We start from the raw sequence: 25,452 nt of genomic DNA, 5'->3' as shown, positions 1-25,452 counted from the left end.
GTCAGTTGCTCAAATAGATACTAGACTCCATGTGTAAGGTCAGCCAGAAATATTGCAAGTGTGAATTCAATGGGCCAACAGGTGTTTCAGGAACCTCCAAATGTTGAGCAATGACAGACACAAAGTCTGGAAGGGACCACAGTGTGCATCAGTGCAGATCAGGGACTGACTGGTTTGGGAGAAGCTCAGTAAAAGGGACATGAGTTCCTGGTGGATCAATGAACCTGGATTCAGCTGTGTGCCCATGCAGTGGTAAAGGCTAGCCACATACTGGGCTATATTGAGGACAAGTGCTCATTTCCCTCTGCCCAAGACTTGTCGATCCGGATCTGGAACACTGTCCAATTTTAAGCCTGCAATATGTGAGATACAAACCAGGGAGAATCCAGCAAAGGGCCACTAAGACAGTTAAGAGGCTAGAGCACCTGCCCGGAGACCTTGGCCAGTAACACCCAGGCTGGTACCTGTGAGCAGTTGCACAGCACAAACAGACAGGACTTTCTGCCTGACCCTGGGCCAGCTGTGTCCTCTCTTCTGGGAAGGGAAGGTTAAACACAGAGAACATAATGCTGGAGGGGGAGCGAGCTAGTGTGGGAGATAATCCAATCTCACTGGTTCTTCAATATACCCCTGTATCCAGATCCAATGTGTTTTGTTGTTTGCTCTGTCTACCTGTTGTACATCTCTGCTATACACCTACCTACATTCCTGATTCGCAGTTTCATCCTCCTGAGGAAACTGAGAGCCGCCTGTGTGCAAACGTCCTCTGGCCTGAGATTTAAGCACAAGCTCTAGCTATGTCACCTTCTGTAATTGGCCAAATAATATTATTTCTTTAATCTTGTACATAATGAAAATAATTTATCCAGAACCACTATGGCACAAAAGACAATGGCACAAAAGACAAACTAAATCATAGACTAAAGCATCAATCACCTTGCAATGATGGCAGCAAATTTCCATAGATCCTCCCGACAGCAACTACAGGTATTCTCTTTAGCTGCAACACTCAACCTACTATAAAAATCAATATTGATACCCACTAGATTAAACGATGAGGCAGGATATCCCCTGTCTATAAGTCTTTGAAAAGCATGTTGATTTTCTCGTAGGCTTTTCTATAACTGCATCTCCTTGCTACCATCTCTGAGAAGGGAGTAAAATCGATTACTTGAAACAATTTTGGCAAAGGGCGTAGGGATGCAGCGTCAGCGGCTGTTGTGGATCAGCAGTGCCATCCAGTGGACACCCCGCGAGCTATAGCTCCCCGCAGAAGCTACAGGGAAGCGAGGGATCCCCGCTGTCGGTCCCGCTTGGAGCCTCGGTGGCCCCCCAGGGCCGATCCGTCAGAAGAAACGACGAGACACCCATCAAGTTACAGGGGCGCTGTCAGGGTGCTACTGCCTCCTTTGTCCTGCGGTTTGGCAGGTGCCCTCACATACCGCTTTGGAGCTAGCAGCAGGCATTTTTGCTACTCTAAGTTTCAAAGACTTGAAAATGAGCATCCCACAGCCACTTTCTTTATGGTAAAGCTGCTCAGGGGAAGCTTCAGTAATTGAGTTTTCTTATGAATCACATGTATTGTCACTTTAACCTTTTATTTTGTGACCACTGTTTAGATAAACATCCTGCCTCGGCAGGCAGGAAAGTGATATTCTTTCTTGCACTGTTAGAATCTTTCATCCCAAGGAGAGCAAGATTTCTGGGATCCAGATCCTAATGGTTTTATTTCTCACAAACCCATCACAGTTGCATTTACTGTGATAAATAGAAACCCAAATAATTTTTTTAATTGGGGGTTTTTATATTAAAATGTTTAAAAATACATTTTAGTGATGTTCTAATATTCCATATCCAACTAATTTTGAATTTCTAACAATTTAAGTCCCAACCTTGATTGACTTATCATACTTCTTATGCTTAATTGACTTAAATTCAGCAGACTCAGACATTGAAATAGTAGGAAGTGGTTTAGGTGAAATCTAAAAGGTAGTGCTAAATGCAATTCACAGTGCATCTCTGCAACTATTTAGCATATGAATTCTCAGCAGGCTGCTCGTCTCTTCCATAGCATACCTCTGTGCATCTCAGCTGTTCCACTGCACAACACACACGTTCATCTTCCATGCCTGTACTGATCCACCACAGTACTCAGTCATGCAAGCTACCCCACCAACAGCTCTGCAAGTCCTATGATGCTGGACCTCTGTGGCTACACGGACTTCTAATTCCCACTGTTTGTTTCCTAGGTTGCATCCTTAAAACTTGTTAATTCTTAATTCTTCATGTTATCATAAAGTTAATATAACTGATGTTCTTTAAGTTAAGAAAAATTATGTTCCCTACATTATTTTGACCTTTTAAAATGACAGTGAATGAATATCTGATAATTAAAGAGATAATATACAATAACGTTGTTCATTAATGACTAATGATGACATCATGATTTGTTACCTGCTATGACAGCATGACTGCAGACATTGTGTTTGTGTGCACACATGCAGGGGGGCTTAACACACAGAGAAAGACTGTAAATATCATTATTTAAAAAATAATTTATTCCTTATGAAGAAAGCAGAACGAGGATCTTGCATAAAAAAAACGTATTTGTAGTAACTAACATAGCAACACGTTACTTCATTCAACCCTCTACAGATAGATCATTACGGAATTATTATGACTAGCAGGAAAGTCACATACACCTAGTCACAAAGCGTGGAACTTTCCCCAGATATTCATAAATCTTTTGTGTCTTCTCTATTTTAAAGGGCAAAGCACACATATCCCATTAAAAAAAAAAAAAGATAAACCACAGAATTATGATAGTATAGCTTCCCATGGATTTTCCCTTGAAGCTCCCATATGACCTGATTAGAAGACATACAAAATTGTCTAGAAAGCTGAGTTAATTGTGCATAAAGATGAAAAAAAAAGACACTTCCGTGTCTGTCATAGTTCATTAAAAAAAAGTCTCAAATGGAATGTTTCTGACATAGCTGTGTTGAGCATCACACACATATACCAGATTGAGGGCAGTTGCAGCTGAATGTGCACCTTGTAGTCATTTATCTAGGTACCAAAATTGTGAGACTATTGCATTTCCATGGAGAGAGAGAGAGGGGAAAAAAACCAAACAAGCAGAACAAAACAAATACATGCATAGGCAAGAAATCCAAGGGAAATTTCTGATCTTTCATCCAATAATTAAAGGAACATTTAAAAGGTGGAAGACTAGGACTGTCTGAAATTACGTCAATACAGAAAATGCAATTCCAGCTCTGAAATGTTGTTTCCCTTTTTATAAAAATATTTGCAACTGTGTAGAAAATTTCAAGCCAAGCACACTTCACATCTGCAAATGGCCACAACTATTTGAGCAACTGACAGGTCCTATCTATTTGATAAATGTCCTGAAGTACTAATGATTCAACATTTATTCATGACATCAGAGGTATGTCCAGTTCAAGCTAATAATTTCACTGCAACAGAAAGCAAAAGAAGATACTGAAGTCTTTAGTGGTTGATTAATAAGTAAGATCACAAACAAGAAATAACCAATTCATACACAGTAGTTTCTTTGCTTCTGGGCTGACAATTCTTCCACAGGTGCTATTTCTTGTCTAGGCATTGTCTCTGGAAAAAATACAGGGGAATTTAATCTTTTGAAGCACATACTGTCTTTCTGTCAACTTACTACTGTATAGCATACAGTACATTTTCTTTGGTTGGGAACCATCATTGTCAAGATCTCCACTGAATATACTTACTAAATGTGTGATGCATGCCATAGGGCTGTGCTGATAAACTAAGCTAGTGTTAGGTATATTTAGAGAAGAGATTAGATTATCACATATAGTGAGAAAAGATCATGCCCTAAAGGCCCCAGCTTGAAAGAAAGAAAAAAATCGAAACACCCAGATTGTCCCCCCAGACTTCTTTATCGGCTGCTGCAATCTAGGCAATCCTACTTGTACTTCTAATTCAGGACTACAGTTGGAAGAATGTTAATTATTAAAGTATGTGCAGTGAAATATATGCAGGTTTGCCTTTTACATCCTCCTTCAGACAGTGTTCTGTCAGGACAAGATTCTCACTTCCTCTAACTGCAAAACACCAAAGTCTCTATACAGTAAAACAATGCACATTTACACTACTGTGCATTTTTACAATTTGCTTCTTCCAGGAGCCACTCAATTCCATTTAACAATCCATCTAAAGTTGCAGCTACAGTGTCCTGCACCTGTAAAAACAAAAAAAGCTAATGTATTAGAGATACAGGTAACAGGATCTAACAGCATTTTAGCATCACTCGATGTCTATCCTTAAAGACAGAAATACTCGTATCAAATCTAAATCTTTATCACTGGTTTAAAAGTCCCTTAGACAGAGAAGGTTTCTTAAGAGTAAGGTACAAAAAATAAAACACTATTCTTTACAAAATGAATCCTAAGAGCTACTAGGAAAGCCTTTTAGTATCAAGGTGAATTTTATCTCAATCATTGCCTAGCTATTCTGGAACATTATACTTACTTTACAGATGAGAATCTACTTGAAAATTCTTCTTGTAACTCTTAAAGCAGAATGCTGCTGCGTTTAGAATTCAATGCATATTACCAATTCTTAGACTTTGTAACGTATTATAAAGTGGCAATTATAAATGGTATGTTTTTAAAAAACCCTGTAAACTTTTTCCTTATGAAAACAAAGGCCTTATCTCAAATCAGGATTTTGTTTTTTCTGATTAAGTATTATTCTTGGGCTATGCAGTATTGCCAAAAATAACGTGTGACTGACCATACTGATATATACCGTGCTTGACAAGCATAAAAGAACAGGTTCAGGATCTCATGTGCCACGTAAAAAACTGTCAAAAACTCAATCCATCATGTCAAGTGAGTAACAATTAATAGTCTCCTGAAAACAGCAGAAAAATCTATTTGTGTCCAGGGCTGTGGGTCATGACTCAGGAAATAGATCTAAATTAACTGAAGCTTCCTTACTCAAACCTTCAAGACCAGCATTTTGTCCTTCCTGACATTCTGGCTCTATCTGAAGTTTCTTGTGTGCTCCTGGGCAAGCCACTCAAGCTCCCCTACGTTCAGATAGGCTAATGCTTCATCTTAGAGGAGTGGAGAAACTAAATTCTCCACTTCAGTGAAGAGCTCACGTACTAGTGTTGAAAGCTGCACACTTGCTTAGGTAGGTACAGCTCAGGAACTACCATAACCCTGAATTAAATTTAAGCCACAGAGAAATAGAAAATAAAGGTTTAAAAGCAAGTACCATCCAGGGCTGACGTAGCAGACTGAGTTGCAACTGATGCGCCACGTAAACACATGGAATTCTTTTCACACCAACGTGAGAGACACAAGACAAAACTAGCAGAGGTCTGTTTGGAGGCCCGAGGGCTGGATCAATCATTGCCAAAATACGAGCTAGTTCCTCTTGACGATCATGCTCTATGAAACAATCATTAATATATATTAAACATATGCAAATCCCAAAGAGAAATTTATTTTTTTTACTTTTCAAATATTTAAGATTTCAGAGGTGAGGAAACAGAGGGCTGGAAGGGACATGGCCAAATTAACTATTTCCGCTTATCACAAGGCTGGATCATCTGCATTCATGTCACACAGATGTTCACGTCACACTTAAGATGTTATTAAAAGATCTCTGTAGATTTTACAGGTAGCCTATTCCAGTCCTTAACATCAGAGCATTTTCCAAGTACTTCACAGAGATCAAAATTGCAACAAGCCTTTAAGAAACACTCACGCTGTACCATCAGCAGCCCTTCCCTACCGACCATACCTTTCTCTTTAGTATATCCCTTCACATTTTTTTTTACCCTTTTCTTTTCTGAGCTAGACACTTCCCTTCATTTAAAGTTGATGACCATAAAGATAATTACCCTAATAGGTATTTGCATTATCCCCTGATTGAACTATCCTGATTTGGACTAATTGCATCTTTTACTGCAGTTTTCCTGGTGAAGGTTCTGTTTCCAGGCTATTGCACCACCACCAATGCATTTCAGGCTTCTTCTACCCATGCCCAGGGTTTTGGTTTTTTTTAAATCCGGATCATTTCCCACATGTAGCTTAGACAGCAACCATATCAGTACTCGCCATATATGAAAGAAGGGGCCGTAACCCGTCAAAGGGAGATGAGGAAGAGTGTCTAGGACAGGGGACCTCTTCGACTGGGTAAGCCATGAATAAATAGCACTAATGAAGCAGATTTTGAAAGAATCAGAATGTGGATTTTGATGTATTGCATATTCTTTGCAATCTTTTATGACAGTCGAATCATTCACAAAATATGAATAAATAAAGAGAAATCCCTTACTTTTATGAGCTTCTGCATTAGCAACATAAATGAATCCATCAACTACTTCGCACACCTTTTTCACTTGAGCTATTACACTGTAGTGCACGGCTTGCTGATTCCCTACTATGCTGTTTTCCTGGTAGAACATCTTATTCACAGCAACAGCTTGCTCTTCTCTTGCTCTCCTCCTTTCCACACTGAAAGATATTTTATTATTTCAATAGTCAGTTTAATCGAGAATGCAAAAACTCAATTTTGAGTCTAGGCAGCACAGGAAAGGGCAGGAAAGGGACAGGAGAATGGCCTGAGTCAGCAGAAGTGTTTCATTTCCCACCAACCCCTCCCACACCCCCCTCTTTTCTAGTGTACGTACACAGATGACTAGCAATCTGCAAGATGTATGTGAAAATACACCCCAGGATGAATTTATATAGTGTTTCAAAAGGGAATCAATCAAGGTATCAAGAAGGACAGAAAAACCTGTTACCCGTCATACACACTTCCTATGTATAAGGTTTGGAAAAGGTTTATTACTTCCATGTGAAAATTTAGCAGTTGGAGAAAGAAAAAGTGAAGATATGCACTGAAGCTTCAGTTGAAAAGGGATATCCATGCATGTGAATGCACAAATTAAAAAAACACATGACAAAAACATGAAGAAAAGTATGAAATAACCAAGAAACTGGTTGTTTTTTTTTTTTTTTGTGGAAAACAAATCTTACCTGGTGGTTGAATACAATGTCAGAATATTGAATTTTTGATTGTTATTAAACTGAAAACTGACTCCTGATCCAATTCCTACGTGGAAAAAATGAATATATGAGATTACAACTATCTGGTTACTGAATACAAGTAAGTGATAGGCTGAAAATTCCAGTGTTGTTATACAATGGATATATCCAAGCCTAGGTGTTCCTGTTAGGGGTAGCAGATTTATTCTTTTACAATGAAATTTTATACATGCTCCAATTGATCAGACTATTAATTTAATTAAAATCAATTCAACAGTATTAAAAGAAAACAAGGCATTTCCATAGTTCTGATACTTAGACTGGAACCTAGAAATCCAAGTCAGAGAGGAACAAGACTTGTATTTATTAGAAACTGGCATAGCGAAGACTCTAGTGTGTTTATGACAAGCTGCACTGAAAATGACATAAGAGAAAAAAGATAACACTAAGAAATCATATTTTCACACTTTCTGTAAATACAATTTAATTATTCTAATTCTGCTGGGCTGAAACAAACATTAGTTAAAAGGTAATAAATGTTTTTAAACATTGAAAAAAAATCCTTTCCCTGCTCCTCTAACTCTTCTAAATGTAATTTACACATTTGACACCACCAGACTGAATGATATAAATGACCAGTCTTGACTTCCTGTATAAAAACACAGGTGTTTTTAGCCACTTACTGCAAGCAGTATCTAAAGTTCGTTCTGTCTGCATTTATCCATTATGACAGCAGGTGTGACATGGAATTTAGTATCAAAATAGAAATATGAGGAGCAAAGTGACCACTTCGACATGGTGCAAATTTAGTCATAAATTCACTACAGCTGTAATTTTATCCAAATGTCCATTGCATTTATTTTTCTGAATACAAAGAGAGAAAATATATGTTGGGTTTTTTACCATTATGCTATTGAGTTTCAAGGGGAGAAAAAAACATCCCTTTTCTCCATTTCTCCCACCAATTTTTTTTCATGTTCTATCTGTTTATGAAATAAAAAAGCCAAAAATCAAACAGCATTACCATGAATTTGTCTTTGGGGTAGGCCAGCTACTAGCAGAATTTCTGGGCATGTCATCATCTTTTGCACTAAAGAGTCATCCAGCTCTTCCAAACCCGGCCCAAACATAGCAAAGCGAGGTTCTGCCTGAGTGACCAGCGATTGCAAAAAGGAAGTCACAGTCCCATACCGGGGACGGCTTGATTTCAAAGTTCTTCTACTCTGAGGACAGCTTTTTTTATATCTGTGTAAAATAGACGCAACTAGAAATTAAACACAAAATACAAAAGAGGTATTAACCACACAACATAAATTGATTTAGGTCCCATACTTCTCAGGCTGTTACCAGTACAACTCAAGCACGGGTCAAAAATCATAAAGTTCCAAACTCATGGTTTCAAGCACCAGTACAAAGCAGGCAAAGGCATCAGTCCTCTCAAAATCCAAATACTGACTCTTTAGACCTTAGTAACTTCTATCTATGGATCTTTTAGTTCACTTTAAAAACAAAATAAAATAAAATTACAAATTCCCCCACCCTTGCTGAACACACAATACTGGTAAAATAACATCAGTGCTTATGAGTCACATACAATATAAAAACTATGAGAATTCTGAGTGCATTTCAAACCTTCATTAGACCTCTGCTGTGTTTATTAACTATGAAATGGGTGCTGAAAAGGCCCATTTCCCTTGTAGGCACCGAGAATGCCTGTTGTGAAGGGAGACAGGTGCTGTCTGCAAGCTTATGTGCTCATTTGATGCAGAAGCTAAAAGGCATGAAAAGACTTTGGGAACCAAGGGAAAGAAGTAACAGTCATACAAGTGACAAGACATCCCAGAGAAGCAGCTTCAGTCTTTGCTTCTGTGGTCACGGTAGGCTGCTGCTGGACAGAACACTTCAAGGAAACATTAAATGTGTGCTCCTCTACACCCAAACTGAGACACTTCAGTTGAGATCAGCAAAACCATTGAGTGCTCACAGACACAACAGAAACCAGTGACAGGTGGTTTTACATAGCTGATGCTCTGAAGTATTCAGACCTAGAGAGATTTAAATCCGATGTTTAAAATCAGGAGATATTTTGCACTTCAAATTCAGGGTCCATCCTTCCCGTCTGTAAAGTGGGGATAAAGGGTACAGAGATTGGAGAGGTTAGTGCACTTATATGAAGCAACAGTATCATGAAATCATCTCTGGAGAATTTAACTGCAAATTAAAAAAAATTACTGCAAATTAGTTATGGGAATTGAATGAAATTTTAAAAAAACCCTACAGAATAATCTGCTTAAAGAGTTCTTCTCAGTCATCCAAACATATTATGAGTGTTGCTATGCTTTTCAATTACACTAGCTGAAACCAGTCTTTGTCTTACGGCCTTTGACCATCAAAGCTAAATCAATACTATTTGTTATTCTGTGCACATTCAAAAAAAAATTTTTTTTTTTCCCCTAGGTCTTCCAGGTACGATGAAAAAAACAAAGATTCATTCTATCTGCTGTAGTTTGAAGACTCCTTAGTACTTTTATTAGAATAAGAAATCATTTGTCATTGTACTGAGCGCAAAGAACACATTTTTATCAAGATCAAAGGTACACACAGCTTCTGAGATGACTGTACTTCTGTGGCACAGTGGAGATGCAGATTACAAAAAGCTTTAACTTTTTTATAATATAAGCTTTGACTTTTTTACAATGTTTTACATTCTTGTTGAATTCCAAACAGAAAGAGCTGACCAAACTGCCAAACAACAGGAAATTGTATTTCCAAAATAAACACTGGATCTGAGTCACATCAATACCTAAGCAGCGGCTTACAGCACAGCATTATTGCTGTAAATATAAAACATGCTTGTGGGCTGAGTATTACTGCTGTAGAGAGAGCGGTGTAAGAGAATATGAAGATACTTACGCTGCCATGTAATCGTACAGCGCATTATTGCTGACCTCTGAAAACGCTTTATTAAAAATCTCCACATCTGGGAGTGATTTCCAATCAACGGATGTCCAAAAGGGAAGATCCCTGAGGAGAAAATACCTCCACAACAACGGATCTTGCACAGCCGCCCTCCAGTAACAACTCGTGCTTCCCAAATGGCACAAATCTTGGGGCGAGAGGAACGACATGATGTTCAGCTGCACGTCGATCTGAAAACCGTCGAGAGCAGCGGTTCAACGACTCAGGAATTAAGCAGTGAAGATGCCAGAAGCGGGATGCCGAGATTTATCCACACCCTACCTCCCCTCCACCCCCGTTCCCCGCGACCGGGCCCCGCTCACCGGCAGCGCTTGCAGGGCGCTCACCTCCTCCGCCTCCTCCGGGAGCGCTGGACGCGGGGGATCCGCGAACGCGGCGGTACCGCCGCGTTCGCAGATCCCCCGCGTCCAGCGCTCCCGGAGGAGGCGCAGGCGACCCCGCACCACGGCCTCCAAACTGCCCCGCTCCTCCGCTCCGCCGGCCGCCATGGCGCCGAGCCCCGCCACCGCCCCTCGGAGTTAACGCGCCGGCGCCGGCGGGAGAGGCTGGGCGGGGAAAGAGTCAACCTCGCCTGACAGTTTACAAGACGGTCTTTTTGTCTTTTTTTTTTTTTCCCACCCCAGAAATACTGGATTAGACTTTGGACCCGTATACCAGGAGTTCTTTGAATGCGTGTTTTTAATGCAAGAAAAGTATACATTTTGATATGAAGAACGGTGGGACACTGAAGCACAGACCGCCTCCCTAAGCGTGCTCTTGGGGCACAAGGTTTCTTCCAGCACAGCCAAAGCAGCGTATTTTAGTGGTGGGATTTCACGAAGTAGCACAACATTTGTTTGGCCGTTGATGTGTTCCACCCTTGGCCTTTTAAAGGTCCCTCACATACAGCCACATACTTCGTTAACATGTTCTTGCCAGTTTCTCGGAAATCCAGCAACACGCACTGTGATCTGCAGCCCAGGTCACTGTTAGAGACGGAAGCTACTGTCTCGAGGCTTTCCTGCTTCCCTTCTCCACCGTGTCGCAGTCCCCAGTAGCACATTTCTCCACTGTACATCATTGCCAATAAGTGAGTGTCACTAAATATACCTGCAAAAATAATTTAGATCAAGTACTTTATTGCTCTGTTATAAGCAAGTACATGGCTTGTTAACTTCAAATATTTTTTTTAGTAACACTGGAAAAAAAAATCCAAAAAAGCAGTATATTATTTCATATATTCAATATAACATGTATTCCAAAAAGGCAATATATATTAAAGATATACACCAAAAAAACCAGATTTTAACCATGAGATGACTGACACTGCCTAGAGGACAATCTGGATCAAGACCTTGCTCATTACTCCATAATACCTAAATCTCAAAGACTGCCATATAAATATTATTCTGATAATTGCATTTGCCTATTTATCTTACAGAATTTCAGTATTTCTTTACCATCCATTAAGCGCAGGCATGATTATTTATATTATTTTAGGATACTTCTGTGCCTCCCACAATTTAAGCCTAAAAGATACTGTTTGAGCATCAACTTAACTCAGATTAAGCAGCAGCAGCTTCAGTATTTGAATAGAAAGCCACATGTGTCCATGGTCACTGAAAAAAAATCCTGCTAAATACATCTACCCATCAGTTACTGAACTTGGCTTTTCACTGTGGAGCTAAATTGGAGCAATGCCACTTTCAGATGAAATTAAGCAAGATGCTCCATATTCCCCACAGCCAGAGTAGAGATAGTTCTGAGTGTGCACAGCGTGGACATCATGTCCTCAGCACCAGCTGGTTTACCTTACAAATCCCCTCCTGCTGCAATCACCCTACCTGCATCACACTGATGCAGCCTCAGATCCTCAGGTAAATGTACTACAGTGATGCAACTTACATAAAAATACATATAGCGGAGACAGAAAGAAGTTTGCCAAATCTAACCAATTCTGCATGTACCTGCTACCTGTATGAAGCCAGTAATTCTGTGTTCCTATCTGTGCTCTCCTGGATCTAAACAGGATGACCAACAGGCGAACATCACAGTCGTATCTGTGCTTTCACCATTTGTCAACTGACAAATGGATGGTTGTAAAACACACATGCTGTGCTTGAAACACCCATGACCTCAGTTCCCTTTCCTCTAATGCACTCAAAAACAAGAGAAAATGAGCACTGCCATCTCCTAAAATCCATGAGTCAAAAAGAAGCAGGGTGGGGGGAAAGTTGCCAGCTCATCTCTTTTTTTTCCCCCCCTAAAAAGTGCCAGTTTTTGAATACAAATGAAGTCAAATAAAAATATGTAATAAAGCATTCCATAAGTGGAGTAGTTTTTAAGAAGAGTGGGTTGTGAGGGTTTTGGAGTTGTTTTTTTTTTTACCTTCACTGAGTAATCTAGCTGCGTCTTTATCCTGAAGTGAGACATCTTCATTTAGCTGAAGAGGGCATCTGAAGCTAAGCATCTTCATCAAGTAATGGACTCCATCATTAAGACACTGAGTACAGTTAAAAAACGAGGGAAAAAAACCCCAACCTTTTAGATAAGTTCTGATTAATTTAATGATAGCCAGAAATACTTCTCGCTATGAATTTCCCAAAACCCTATTTAAAACACAAAGTTGTATTTTAAAAGTGAAGAATCAAACTTTAAAACTGTATTCACATGCTCATAAAACTTTTTAATCTCCTTTACCTTTTTAAATATGGTAATGTTTTCTTGTAGCCATTTGCTCCTTTCTTTTGCTGTATGACAATACATATAAAAGAGGGCGCCTTTTCTCCAGTAAAGACATTCTAACAGCTCTGCACCAAGGATGTTGATGGGCTGAAATAAAATCCAACAAACTGGCTAACCCAAAAGTAAAACATCTGAACTACACATATACACACTCACACATGCAAACAGTATTATATTGTCTCAAACTTCAGAGGCTATACTTAATAGCAACAGTCACAGACACAAGCATAATACTTTGGATTTAAACTGCCAAAAGCACGTGGAATCATGAAATGTTAGCAAGAGGAATTCTGAGCACGCAACAAGTTATTTGAAAAAATATTTTCAGGAATCACTGTTTAAATACAAGTAAGACTTGAAAATTTTTCAAAATATCTTAAATTCTGCCCATCAAAAATACAACTACTACTATCCTCTTTCAGGTTTTTTATTTTTAGATAATGAAATAATTAATTTTCTGGCTGAATAATGTTAGTACTCACTTCTTCATTTATGTTGCATTTCTTCACTAGGTCTTCCGGTTCTGAAAGAATACTAATAAGTTCTTTAACTTTTTGTAAGGAAGATTCTTCCGGAAAATCTACATCCACAAGCTGGTTTTCCTCAAAATATGTAATGTCTAAGACAGCCTATGAAAACAAGATACAGAAAGTAAAAATGCTACCAGCAAAATAATCAAATGCTGTGCAGCAGCATACAAACTTGTTATGGTTTACAAAACATTACATTTTTAAGGTGATTTTTAACATTTAGTTTACATAAGCTGCAAGTTAAAGGTATGGTAAGATTGTTGACAGTGAATGTAAACTCAAAACCCATTCTGTTCTTGCAGTACCAGCACAATTACTGTCGACTCCAAGTTCTCTTCTAATCCAGACAAAAGCAGCCCTGCACTTCATGGATGTTCACGGGATGCCCCAAATAACAGAAATCCCTTTCTGCTATATTCTCTTTCCTATGCCCAATCCTCTCCCATACCCTACACAATGAGAGTTTTTAATGCTTTAAAGGTACTACCTGCGTATAGAGCTGCAAAAGCATGGAAGGATGTTCTTTCCCTTCGTTACAGAGGTCCTTCAATTTATCCAGAGTAGCAGAGCCCTTTGCTAAGAAGGTATCTGAAGGAAGAACACAACGCTTCCTTAGCACTGAACAGCACTCAGCAAGAGCCTTGCTTACTCTCCCTTTACACTTCGTACGGTTTTAAATCCATTGTTGCGGTATCTGCAAGAGCAGCTGAGTAAGACAGCATTTGAACAGGCCCGTTGTCCTGTTAGGCTACACCTTTCAGGACTAAATTAGGGCATTCATGGCTATGGTCTGATGTTTCAGAACCAATTCCACACACTTCTCTTGTAAAGAAGTCATGTACCGAAGGCGCAGCTCGCTAAGGCGCAGGTACACGCTTGAGGCCCCAGCCGCCCTGCTCCACAGAAAGGTCTCCAGCCGGAGCCTCCGGACGGCGGCCTGGGCCGCGCCAGCCGCACTGCCCCAGGGGCGAGTCTCTTTTTGGAGGAGGGAGAGGCGGAGCCCTCAGCAGCAGCCCCGGAGCCGAGGACCCGCGCCCCCAGCCCCGCTCCCGCAGCGCTGCCGATGCCGCGCAGCGCGACGGCAGCAGAGGGCGGTACGGGGACGCCGGGCAGCACCCGGCCCGTCCCGGCCCAACCCCGCTCCCTCGCTCCCTCTCTCCCTCCCGCGGCCTCTCACCGTCGCCGCCCGCTCCCCTGGGCGCCGCCAGCCGCCGGCCCAGCGCCGCCAGCCGCGGCCGCAGCGCGGACACCGCACCGCCCGCCGCGGCACCCCCGGCCGCCGCCATCGCCGCCGCCCGCCACCGCGCACCGCTACGCGCTACGCGGCGGCGGCTCCGGGCGGCCGTGAGGGCGGGCCCGCCCGCGGCGGGGCAGGCGCGCAGGCGCAGCAGGGCCGGGCGCTGAGGGGCCGCGCTTCCTCCGGCGGTGTGCGGCCGCGGCCCCGCCGGGCGGGCCGGGTGCAGGGGGGCGGCCGCCGGGGAGGCCCGGGGGCAGCGGGCAGCGGGCAGCGCGGCGTGCCGGAGCCGGGGCTGCCGTCCCCGCGCCCCGCAGCCGGGGTGAGGCGTCACTGGCGTCGTGTGAGCTCCAGGCCCAGGCAGCGGGGGGACCAGGGCACCGCCGGCCTCCCAGTACTGCCTTAGGCTGAGCGGGCAGGCGGCGGAACGGCAGCCGGGCCTGCTGGGGCAAGCCTAGTGCAGGCTGGGGCTTCAGTGTTGTGGGGACTTGAAAGCTCTTTTATGAAACAGACGTTTATGGCTTCTGCAGATCTGTGTCAGGGTCCCCAGGGAGAGTCCCTAGCGTGTCCCTGTGTCCTCCCATCAAAGGGCGCTCCCCAGCCTCACTGTGAAATAACTGCACTGAAACACTGAAAGGCAGCAAGGTTTTTTAAGACCCAAACCATACTTTTTCTCAATAAATACATCTTTATTGGTGGTTTTATATTTTAGTATTGAATTAGTATTGAATTAGTATTGAATTACTTGACATGTAGAGGTACAACTGTGAAATTACAGTTAAATCATCTTGAAACCACACACCTTTGGTTAGAGGAATAAGAGTTGTGCTCCAGTTTTTTCACCAACTTTGAATAGCACACTTCATGAACTTCAGAAGTGCTAAATATCTTGCATGTTATGAGGGGAAAAAACTAAGTTTTAATTTTTAACAAAATCTTGCTACCACCCCACAGCAAATCATCAAATTTTTTATGTTGTGTAACAAAAATGCTGTATTTAACTATATTGCCTCTCTAGCTTTCTCCATCTCTTTACGTGCCTGGAGAAAGCTAATACCTCAGCATCCTTTGAAGTAATGTGTCATGAACTCAAACAATATTCTGGATTTTGTTAGCCTGACTATCTTAAAAGAATAATTCACTAAAGACATTTTCCCTTTTTCAAGTCATATATCTTGAAAAAGCTATAGTTCATTCTGTTAGTGCCTGTGTCCCACCAAAGAACCTAAAAATAATAATAATAAAAAAAAACAGGAAAAAGGAAAAAAGTGTCATTTACTGGAGTACTTTAGGTAGTGAAAAGCTGTCTACTTACAGACACAGATGTTTTTGCTGTTGCATGTGTTATGTCTTAGGAAAGAGTTGCCAAACAGATCAAATACAACAAAAACGTAAAACCTAAAAGGCAAAATTGTGCTTGCTTCAAGAAACAGTTTGATTTCTAGAAGAAATCTCTTAATGTTTTGGTTGCATAAGTATTGCAATTTATTCCTGTGTAGTCCATAGCCAGATAAAATTTTTCATCTAAGGAACAGCTGTGTTAACAATACCAAAAGTATTAGGGTAGTTAACCATGTCATACCTGAGAGTAGAGGAGATGGTGCTTTGTGTTTTAAGTGAAACACACCACTTCCCATGTTGTCAGTTTTGGGACTGAAGAATGTCTGTGCATTGAGGAGTTCCCTTCGTCAGATCCTTTGCTTGCTTGGTCCTGTCCTTTCTTCTCTATTTCAATACCCATCTATGATTTTGTGTTGCTTTCTTAGTTGCTTTCTTCAGAACTAGTCAAGGGGGCAGGTGGGTTAGCCCTTAATAGTGAAGGAGATGTCATCCAGCTTTCAAGATGTCTCTTGTAAAAAAATTTAAAAATACCAACAACAAAAAACAACCAAATAAAGCAAACCCCCCAAACTGTTGTGTTCTGACTCATTTGATAAAGGAAGTGGTATCTTTTTTGCTTTCCGTGCTTCGGGCACTGCTGCAGCTTACTTTAGCTGTATCTGTTTTGAATGCTAGATGTCTATGCAATGACTTTTTCCCAGAAATTGTTATCCACTCTTTCTTTAAATAATCTGGTTTTGACCTTTCTCATCAGTGGCTGAGATGGAAGAGGTGCGTTTCTGTTAATACCAAGCTGGTAAAATAGAAGCTGCTACAACTGTTAAAAAGAGGAGGTGATGTCCACTTCTCTGAGGAAGAGGGCCTGACAGATTTTCAGTGGGTTTTTAAAATTTATCTACTTCCCCCTCCCAACCTGATTTTGCCATGAAATAGCAGAAGACATCTCTAGTGGCTTTCAAGCATTTTTCTTGTCTTATACCCTATATACTCCCTGTTGGGAGCTTGTTTGCAAGGAACAGGGCTGGCAGGACTTAATGGCAAACACCCAAGAGACTGCAGAGCCTGGAGGAGCAGCTGGGCTGAGCTGGGGTGGAGTGCTGCCTCCTCACTGCAGTGGGCAAGCCCTTGCCTCCCCCTGGGCTCTACCTTGCTCCTGGCTGGAGTGGCCTCTGAACAGCCCCGTGTCCACGCCTTTCTCAAGCTGTATTCTCTCTGGCACTAAACCCCAAGCTGCATTTCATAGTTTGTGGAGCTACTGTGCTAGTCTTCTCCCCACACCTTGCAAAGTGCTTTGGTCTGAAGACTGGTAAAAGACCGGGTGTCTGATTGTTTGAGGGAACAGTGACCTCGGTTTACATTTATTTTGCTTTTGGATTATTACAGAACCTGTTTGGATTATATCATTGCGAGATATTTGAAAGAGAATGGCCTGATTTGGGGTTTGCTATCTCTCATTATTCTTTCCAGGGCTGGGAAACCTTAAAATTCAAATTCTCAGAGCTTCACACAGAGATAAAGTTTCATCCAGTATTTTTCTGGAAATTTTCCATGTTTAAGAAGAAACACTTTTTCTGGGTGAAACTTAACATAAATTCTGTTGAAGCAAGAAACTGTCTTGCTCCATAGAGTTACTTTAGGGAATAGTTACAGTACACCCTCAGGTGAAGGGATTTGTGTGGGATTTGTGATCTTTCGGTGCCTAGCACTAATAAAGGAAGGCGTAAGGTGTTGGCTGTGTAGGGACAGGCTCTGTTCCTAAATTGGTGGAAGCGCAACAGGAAAGGTGTTGTGGTGTGTAAACAGTTGTGGTTGGTGGATGGGGGAAAGCTGTGATGATTTTGTCCTTCGGAGACAAGAATATGGCATTGCCACAACTCTGCTGTTATTTTGGGTTTATACATAAATATATCTCTGTGTGTATGCGCATGTATGTATACATGGTGTGAATGTAAGGTAGATTCTGTAGATTGCTACCGTAGATTCTGCTGCTTCTTTCATTCCAAACCACATACTCTTTCTGAGATCTGTGTGTGTAAATTTGCAAGCTGCTAGCAAACAGACTGGTTGCAACTATACACTTTGGAATTATTTTTGCCCTGTGGTATTTCATCAACACTTACGAACTGTCTTGATGTATGTAACTATGAAACTGGGCTAGCCTGACATCTCTGAATACCTGAAAACTTTGAACATATTAGAACAACTAATGTCTTGGATATAGATAATCTACCTTTGCTTTACAAGTTCTGTGACATCTTTTATTTCTGAAAGTTAAAGAAACAATATTTAAGCACAAGTTGTTGTGTTGTTGTGTTGTTCATCTGTATATTTAGTATTATCCAAAGTAGGAAAATGTTTTTAGCTTTGATTGAAAATATAGAATTGTCTAGAGAAAGCAGCTTTGCACAGCAATGATTGATACATTTTTATCATTATTAGCAGCTTCAAGAACTTTTAAGTTGTGCAGGTTGTGCAGATTTTCTTGAACTATGGCACCTAAGTGAGGTGATAATGAACCCATACTAATTCTTGGAGAAGTAGCCAAGAGAAATTTTTTTGGGTTCAAGTGAACCGTGTATGTTCATAGAATCACAGAATATCTTGAGTTGTCAGGGATCCATCAGGACCATCAAGACCAACTCCCTGCTCCTCGTAGGACCACCTGAAGCTAAACCACATGACTAAGAGCGTTGTATAGACGCTCCTTGAACTCTGACAGATTTGGTGCCATGACCACTTCCCTGGGAGCCTGTTCCAGGGACCGACCACCCTCGGTGAAGAGCCTTTTCCTAGTGTCCAACCTGAACTTCCCCTGATGCAGCTTCTGTTTCCTCATGTCCTGTCGCTGGTCACCAGAGAGAGGAGATCAGCAGCTCCCGCTCCGCTGCCGCCCGTGAGGAAGGTGTAGACTGCCATGAGGGTGCCCCTCAGCCTTCTGATTCTGTGTTGTTTTGATCTCTAGGAAGAAAGCTGGAAGAAAGAGGCTTTCTTTTCAGCAAATTAGTCGTCTGACCAGAAGTTACTAAGCCTTATTAATGTTTTTAAAAAAAAGAGGAAAAAAGAGGAAAAGAAGAAAGGGAAAAAATATATCCTTTTGGGAATAGTGTGGAGGTGGAAGTAGTTAGTAATGGAAAAACTGAATGGAAAGACAGACATGGAAAAACTAGATTGGACCTGATCAAACAAGACTCAAAATATGTCAGACATTATGCATTATCTAGCAGATTTCTAACAGTTTTAGGGTCTGTGGTCAAAATTTGTCTTTGAAATGAACAGAGAAGACATCACGGATATTAATACAGATGTACTTGGCAGCTTGCTTCAAGTCCCGTAGAACCGGGGATAAATTATAACACTGCATTTGGTACAGCATCTTAGAATGACACTGACTTACTATGATTTCAAGAATAAGTGTATGCCCTTATTTTGCAAGCATGAATAATGTATGATCCTCATAAATTTTTATAGGTATTTTAAGTGTTAGACATCTGTCTCTGAATTTAAGACGGTAATTATAACTGAGAGATGTGAGTTGACGTAGGAAAGATGAGATGGGCTTATTCAGCTGTGCAATAGATTTCACAGATTTATTTAATCTCTGGTAAATTACTTAAATTAGGGATATATTTGTAAAATGTTAAGTAGTAATGGTATATTTTTGTTAGCAAAAAAATGAGAATTGACTTCTCTGGTGTTTTTTTGTTTAAGAAAGTTACAAACTTTGATAGTGTACAAAAGCTTAACTACCTAAATTAGGGACAAATTCCATTTTATTGGGTGTTGGTGTGAATTCAGGATTTGATCAGAATTTGTGTACATGTGGTGGGCATTATGCTGATTTAGCTATCTTAGAAATGAAACTTTTCTGTTATGTATTCTGTTATGGTGTACCTCTAGTAACTAAGGAGCACTTTATAAAAATCCAAGGTACTTGCTCTTTTTACTTATTTATATGTATTAACGACATTTAGTCATGCTTGTCTCCTGTGGGTTTGAGTCATAGAAGTTTGCTCAAAATAAATTTGAAGTCTGCTTCACATCCATCTTGTTTCATTTTGTATGAGCTTTAGTGAGGAAAGAGGTGATGAAGGGATGTGCCAGTTTCAGTCGGTTTTGTAACTCACCTGGTCAGAGCTGCCTCAGTAACAACTGGATTGTTGCACTCTGTCTTAGATGTCAGACTTGCACATAAACTGTGTTAGTTGAGGATTATAAGAAATGTTGTTTATATAAATACTCGAGGGAAACTGAATTTATTAAAATGTGTAATAGAGTATTTGGTCCTTCGCATGTCTTTCCTCACTGTATTCTTTGAATCAAATATTTCTGCTCTTGAAAATAAGCAAAAAAATATTTGTGTTTATGCACAGAAACTATTAAATGAGGGTCTTTATTTATTGTGTGTGAGCTTCACGAGTTTGTTGTATCTAATAATATCTGTAAGAAAGATGGTCAATATTACGGTATTAGCTTTCAAATGTTCCTTGGATTCACAAAAGGAGGCACACGTTCTCTCTTCCACTGTGTGTCTTTGCAGTTATCAGGGAAGGGGTTGTAAAACTGAAATTTCTTCAGATTAGTGCTAAGAAAGTGGAAGATAGTTACCAGAGATTTCCTCCATCTTCACAGGATTAAGCGCTATGAAATGATTTCCAGAATTCAGTGTCACAGGGATATTGTCATAGCATTGAATAAGGAAGTATCAAATTCAGTCAGGCCTCTTAAAATAAGGCTATGTATTTAGTCTGAAATATATCAAAGTCAGAGCATTTGATATTCATCCCATGGATGCCAAATGTTAGATCAGGACATAAGGCTGATCTGTAATGGAATTTTACCTTTGTGTCAATAGATGTGAAATATATTTATTCTGGAGAGGCATGTGAGTGCCAACTATTAGTAGATATTGTAGGTGTGTCATTGTTTGCCTAGTCTTGCATGACCGTTCTTTGTTCTACCTGCTTTCTATTCTGTGTAGTTCAGGTGGTGCCCTGACAAAATATAAACCAGCTGCTTTCTTACAATGTGGTCACCTGCAACTGGGACAACATGGTACCCAATTTGCATTTAAATAGGTTCTGAAAATACAAGATGATTTAGCAGTTTGGTTTTTGGTTATTAGAAGTGGCATGCACTGAACTTTGATGTTGGAACTGCTCTCTTCTAAAGTGACCTCCCTAGAAGAAGGGAGCATTAGAGACCGACAAATAGGAACTGATTCTTGCTGCTTGAGGGAGAGGTCAAGTAGTTTCTTTTTAAAAAGCAAGTATAAAGTGTACAGTCTTCTGTAATGGAATGAAACAGTTTACTTGCAACAGGCAAGGAAACCTGTGTTTTTCTATTATATGGTTAATGATCAAAGAATGGTATGTACTGTGGATGCCTTCATCCAGGAGAATGCTTGTGCCTGTCACATCTCATTAATGGGCTCCTGTATGTGTCAGTCTGGGAGAACTTGCTTACAGCAATTTTCACCCAACTGTTACAGATTACTGTGTATGTAATTTAGTGTATTACTTCACAGTCGACTTCTAGCTAATGCAGAAGTAATATCATTTGGTCAAACAAGTAACGAGACTCATACCCCTAACTGCATGTTCCCATCTTTAATTGTATTAATCCTAGAGTCATGCGATAATTTGGTGTGTAAGGTCAGCTCACTTATCTGACTGAATGCTGCCCATTTTTTCCACAGACCTAGTCTGCAGTTGAATCACCAAGCTGATCTGGACGGCTGTAAGATGAGACTATAACTTTCTTCCAAAGCTGTAATGTGTAATGTACTCTCAGAGAACCTTCATCTGACTTTTAGTAAAGTTTTATACCACTGTAAGAGGTTTTATACAGTTAATTCCATTGGATTATAGCAAAATTAAATCTATTAATTGGGGTATTGTATTTATGTAGCACTTAGTGTTAAAGCTTTTCCGGTTCTGGGGTTTCTCTTGAAAAAAAACAAACAAACAAACTAACATTCCCAAAAGGATCATGAGATGGATAAGAAGCAACGTGTACTTGAAAATGCAAGGCAAAGGTGTCCTGTCCTAGTTTGGCAAGCATTTCTCTTGGAAGAGTGCAAGTTTAAACGCTGCTCTGCTCTCTTGCCCCTTCTTCCCACTCTTTATGATGCTGCCTTTCAAGTTGTGCTTGTGTATCTTTCAGATGAACATGACTGGGAACTTCATCTGTGTTAAAAGCCTCCCCACTCCTTTTCCTGTACTATGGTTGAATGTTCAACCATGCAAATGCATGTATTGTCCTTGCTAGGGCAAGAAGTCCATGTTTCTTGTACATTAAGCATGCAGTAGGATGTGAAGTGTCTGCAGCGTTCTGGTTAGCTTGCTGTAAAGCTGCTACCTGGGAGTGTGACTGCTGAGAGTACCCTCTTGATCCTATGTTCAACCAAATACCGTATCTTTCAAAGGTGTAAGAAAATAAATATAAGCATACTGATTTGGAAGACCTGTTCTTGTCAGAGGTAATTCCTCTGTTACAGTGCACAACTGCTGGAGTGGCAAACCATGATAATAGTAATCAAGGTTTTACCCTGTGAGGTAAACAGGAAATCCAAGATTGTTGACAAACTTTAATTTCTGTTGTGGATAACTTGCGAGCTGAGTGAAATTCTGGAAGCGCTTGCTTCAATTTACTAACAATTTAAATGCACGACAGCCAAAAAGCATCATATTTAACACTTGGATAAATAATCTAGAATCATGTGAATTATACATTCCAAAGGTACTTTAAAATTATGTGGGAATCTGAGACCCTTTTAGCAATTTCCATAGAAATTACTTTCAACCCAGTCTTTCTGTTTACAACTGCTAAAGATCTCTATGCCAAACTCGCTACAGACGTAGCACCTCATTGGGGCCTACTAGTCTTAAGTGAGGAGGGACATTGGTGCTGGAGGAAGACAAATGTCAAACTCCTTGAAGCCCTTTCAGTTTGAGAGTTCAGCAGGATGCCATGGACTGTCACCAGTGCGCTCAGCATAGTCCAGTTTTTAACAGGGATGTTTCATGGTAGCGACGTTAGTCTGAAATGATTGTGTTTCCTGAAGATCTGCAAAACGCCAAAAGTAGACTACAGAAGTCTTCAGTGAACTGTTAGGGTATGGCTTCAAACTGGCCCCTGAAACAAACCCTCTGGATCTTTGACGAGACATTTGGAGCTGATGAAATTGAGAGCAAGAGGCCTGAGAGCTTTGCAACGAGCAGCTGTGTGCTTGTAAATGCAGGGAACCTGCTGCTTAGGCTTAGCAGGCTTCCAAGCTCCTTTTGAGTATGTATTTGTAGAACCAGGTTTAAAATCAGACAGAGGTACAAAAACAGGGGACAGCTGAAGGAAAACCCCATATGCTAAGACTAACTGATTCTAAGAGGCCTTTTAAAAAGATGGACAAGTGAATGGTAGGTGTTAATTTTAAATCACCTTACAAAAAATTTAACAAAAGTTTCAGATTTTGGCATATATCCCAGGTAAAAGTTGTTACCTTCCTTACTAATTCTTCTGTTCATTTGATTGTGACTGAGAAATGAAATGTCACAGGAAATGGCTGTCTGCTTTTTGTATTAGATGTGTAAGTTTTAGACCACTGAGAATATACAAGTCATTGATAAGCTGCCTTCTGTAGGGAGGAAGCTGTTCTAAACTCCAGACAGCTGTTCCTCCAACAGCTGGATGGACTAGAAGAACTAGGCAAAACAATTCAGATGAGAATGGACCAGCACTTGGTTTTATCAGTGCACAGAGGGAACTGGCTCCCTAGTCAGTGGATGATAAATTAATGACAAGGGCTTGGACTGCATACGTGAGTTTGCATACTAGAGTCTTGTAGCTAAGAAATGGTGCTTGCCAATTAAGCTTCACACCCATGAAATGGATGGCAAAGTCCAAGTTTCAAAGAGGAAACCAGAGTTAGAGGTGAAACTTGCAGGGCAGGCAGGTGTTGCTTTTCTTAATTTCCAGCTCTGGCGGCTGTCCTGTAGTCTTATTGTACAGCACTAGCCGCAGGGAGGTATGGGGTGGGGTATGTGTGGGTGTGATTTGTTTGCTGTGTATGACATCTATAAACAGAGTTCTGCATTATCATCTTAAGGCTCTGTATTTGTTTTTGTAAGCTGTGTATCAAATACAAGGAAAAAGATTTCTTCACCAGTAGGCCTCCTAGGTTCTGAGTTTAAAGTACATGCTGTTGCTGATGAGGTTTGTTTGAAAGTACCCTTTGCAGCTTATTAATGTAATGTTGCATTGCAGAATCTGGAAAAGCCTGTTACAGTAGTGCTACCAAACATGAACTGACTTGCAGTGTGACAGAAATTCCTGTTTAGTTTATTGTTTCTTTTTCTGTTTCTTTTGTTATGTTTACCTTTACTCTTTTACAACACTATTGGTATGGCATGTAAAATAACCTCATTCTTTCAGCTTGGCAAGCGCTGGAAAAAAAAAAAAAAAAGACTTCCCTGTTCTGTCACATTCTTGCAGCAAAAATTCCTGACAAAAATTAGAAGAGATTAGTAGTGTTTTCTGAGTAAGAATTTAAACCAGCCTGCATAAGTATCAATACACAAACATATGGAAATTGTGCAGCTGATGTCTGCAAATATCTGCTGTATTTTTGCCTCATTCCTGCTGTAAAGGAATGATAAGTCACTTATCCTTTCTCCAGAACTAGTAGACATACTGACTGTCATTGTTGCAGGTTATTACACTTAACTGATTTAGACAGTATTGATGACAGTTACTAAATATGCAATATATGAACATGAATAGAAGTGCCAGGGATCATGCTGAGTAACAGACTTTGTGGTTCTCATTAAACAAAAATGACAACTTAATTTTAAGTACTGTATAATTACACCTTGAAAGTACTGTGGTTTTGAATTGAGGTGCAGCATTTGCAGTGGACAGAAAGAAGTTCTGTATTTTTAAGTGTACCGAACTGAATTAATAATTGTAGATTTAACTGCTGATATTTCAGTGTGTATTCCTCAGTGCTGTCAAGGTTAATATGAGAATAATTTGCTGCAGAAACCTTTAATCTCCAATTTTGACCAAGAATAAAATGTTCAGTGGCTTCTAAGAAGTTCTACATAGCTGCTTATCTTAGCTTGTAATAATGGTATGATAGTCTGACATGATATAGAAACTTCTGTATTGTTTATATGAAAGTAGGGCATCCTGCCTAAAATATGAGACTGCTATCATGGAAACTGGACTAGTGTGAGACAAACAAAAAATATCCTCCCAGATTGTTTTTCACAATGTGGACCTCCTCATCCAGTTAGGTTTTTTTAAATTTTCTTAATTATTTGAGCTCCTATATTCTGCTATGACATTTATTGTAACAAAAATAGTTGACTTTCTATTCTCTGCTCAAGAGTTCCTTCAGGGATAAAGAACTGCTCTTACCAAAGGGTTGTTGGTTCTTCCTTATTATGTAGCTTCAGGATCCTTTCATAGTTTGGTAGCCCCTTTGATCTTAAGATCAGGACTGTGAAGAGAAAATGTTGCCAGAGTTAGCTGGCAAAGGGATTCCTCAACAGCTCCACAGGTTGTTTCCTTCAAAAATCTTGGC

General features: G+C 40.4%; 2 protein-coding genes across 3 annotated transcripts; both read right to left on the bottom strand.

Annotated features, from left to right (window-relative positions):
- Nucleotides 1–2,540: 2,540 nt before the first annotated feature.
- FBXO4 (F-box protein 4) lies at nt 2,541–10,578 on the bottom strand. Its single transcript, XM_074812432.1, has 7 exons — nt 10,346–10,578; nt 9,978–10,213; nt 8,089–8,309; nt 7,056–7,131; nt 6,352–6,530; nt 5,284–5,459; nt 2,541–4,240 (listed from the first exon to the last, which is right to left on the bottom strand). The coding sequence occupies exons 1-7, from the start codon at nt 10,529–10,531 to the stop codon at nt 4,151–4,153; spliced, it is 1,164 nt and encodes a 387-aa protein (XP_074668533.1). The 5' UTR covers nt 10,532–10,578; the 3' UTR covers nt 2,541–4,150.
- Nucleotides 10,579–10,703: 125 nt separating this feature from the next.
- On the bottom strand, nt 10,704–14,589 carry RIMOC1 (RAB7A interacting MON1-CCZ1 complex subunit 1). Of its 2 annotated transcripts, XM_074812433.1 has the most exons (6): nt 14,475–14,589; nt 13,785–13,885; nt 13,250–13,396; nt 12,723–12,854; nt 12,411–12,525; nt 10,704–11,132 (listed from the first exon to the last, which is right to left on the bottom strand). In XM_074812433.1, exons 1-6 carry the CDS (start codon nt 14,581–14,583, stop codon nt 10,843–10,845), a joined length of 894 nt encoding a protein of 297 aa, XP_074668534.1. In that variant the 5' UTR covers nt 14,584–14,589; the 3' UTR covers nt 10,704–10,842. The 2 variants fall into 2 exon arrangements, with proteins under 2 accessions (XP_074668534.1, XP_074668535.1); XM_074812434.1 differs by lacking the exon at nt 12,723–12,854.
- Between the last annotated feature and the right edge of the window lie 10,863 nt (nt 14,590–25,452).

Source organism: Strix aluco, chromosome Z (assembly GCF_031877795.1).
Source record: "Strix aluco isolate bStrAlu1 chromosome Z, bStrAlu1.hap1, whole genome shotgun sequence".
Taxonomy (NCBI): domain Eukaryota; kingdom Metazoa; phylum Chordata; class Aves; order Strigiformes; family Strigidae; genus Strix; species Strix aluco.
This window is presented reverse-complemented; position numbering and strand designations above follow the sequence as displayed.

What these genes read in the sequence shown, in the direction of transcription:
- FBXO4 (XM_074812432.1), bottom strand. Translation starts at nt 10,531, where the DNA reads ATGGCGGCCGGCGGAGCGGAGGAGCGGGGCAGTTTGGAGGCCGTGGTG. An exon ending in GCGCCCTGCAAGCGCTGCCG is followed by an intron (nt 10,214 to 10,345) that starts GTGAGCGGGGCC and finishes GACGGTTTTCAG; the next exon opens with ATCGACGTGCAGCTGAACAT. An exon ending in TGCTACGTCAGCCCTGGATG is followed by an intron (nt 4,241 to 5,283) that starts GTACTTGCTTTT and finishes TTGTTTTTACAG; the next exon opens with GTGCAGGACACTGTAGCTGC.
- RIMOC1 (XM_074812433.1), bottom strand. Translation starts at nt 14,583, where the DNA reads ATGGCGGCGGCCGGGGGTGCCGCGGCGGGCGGTGCGGTGTCCGCGCTG. An exon ending in CAGGGGAGCGGGCGGCGACG is followed by an intron (nt 13,886 to 14,474) that starts GTGAGAGGCCGC and finishes TTCTTCCTTCAG; the next exon opens with ATACCTTCTTAGCAAAGGGC. An exon ending in ACATTACCATATTTAAAAAG is followed by an intron (nt 12,526 to 12,722) that starts GTAAAGGAGATT and finishes AACTGTACTCAG; the next exon opens with TGTCTTAATGATGGAGTCCA.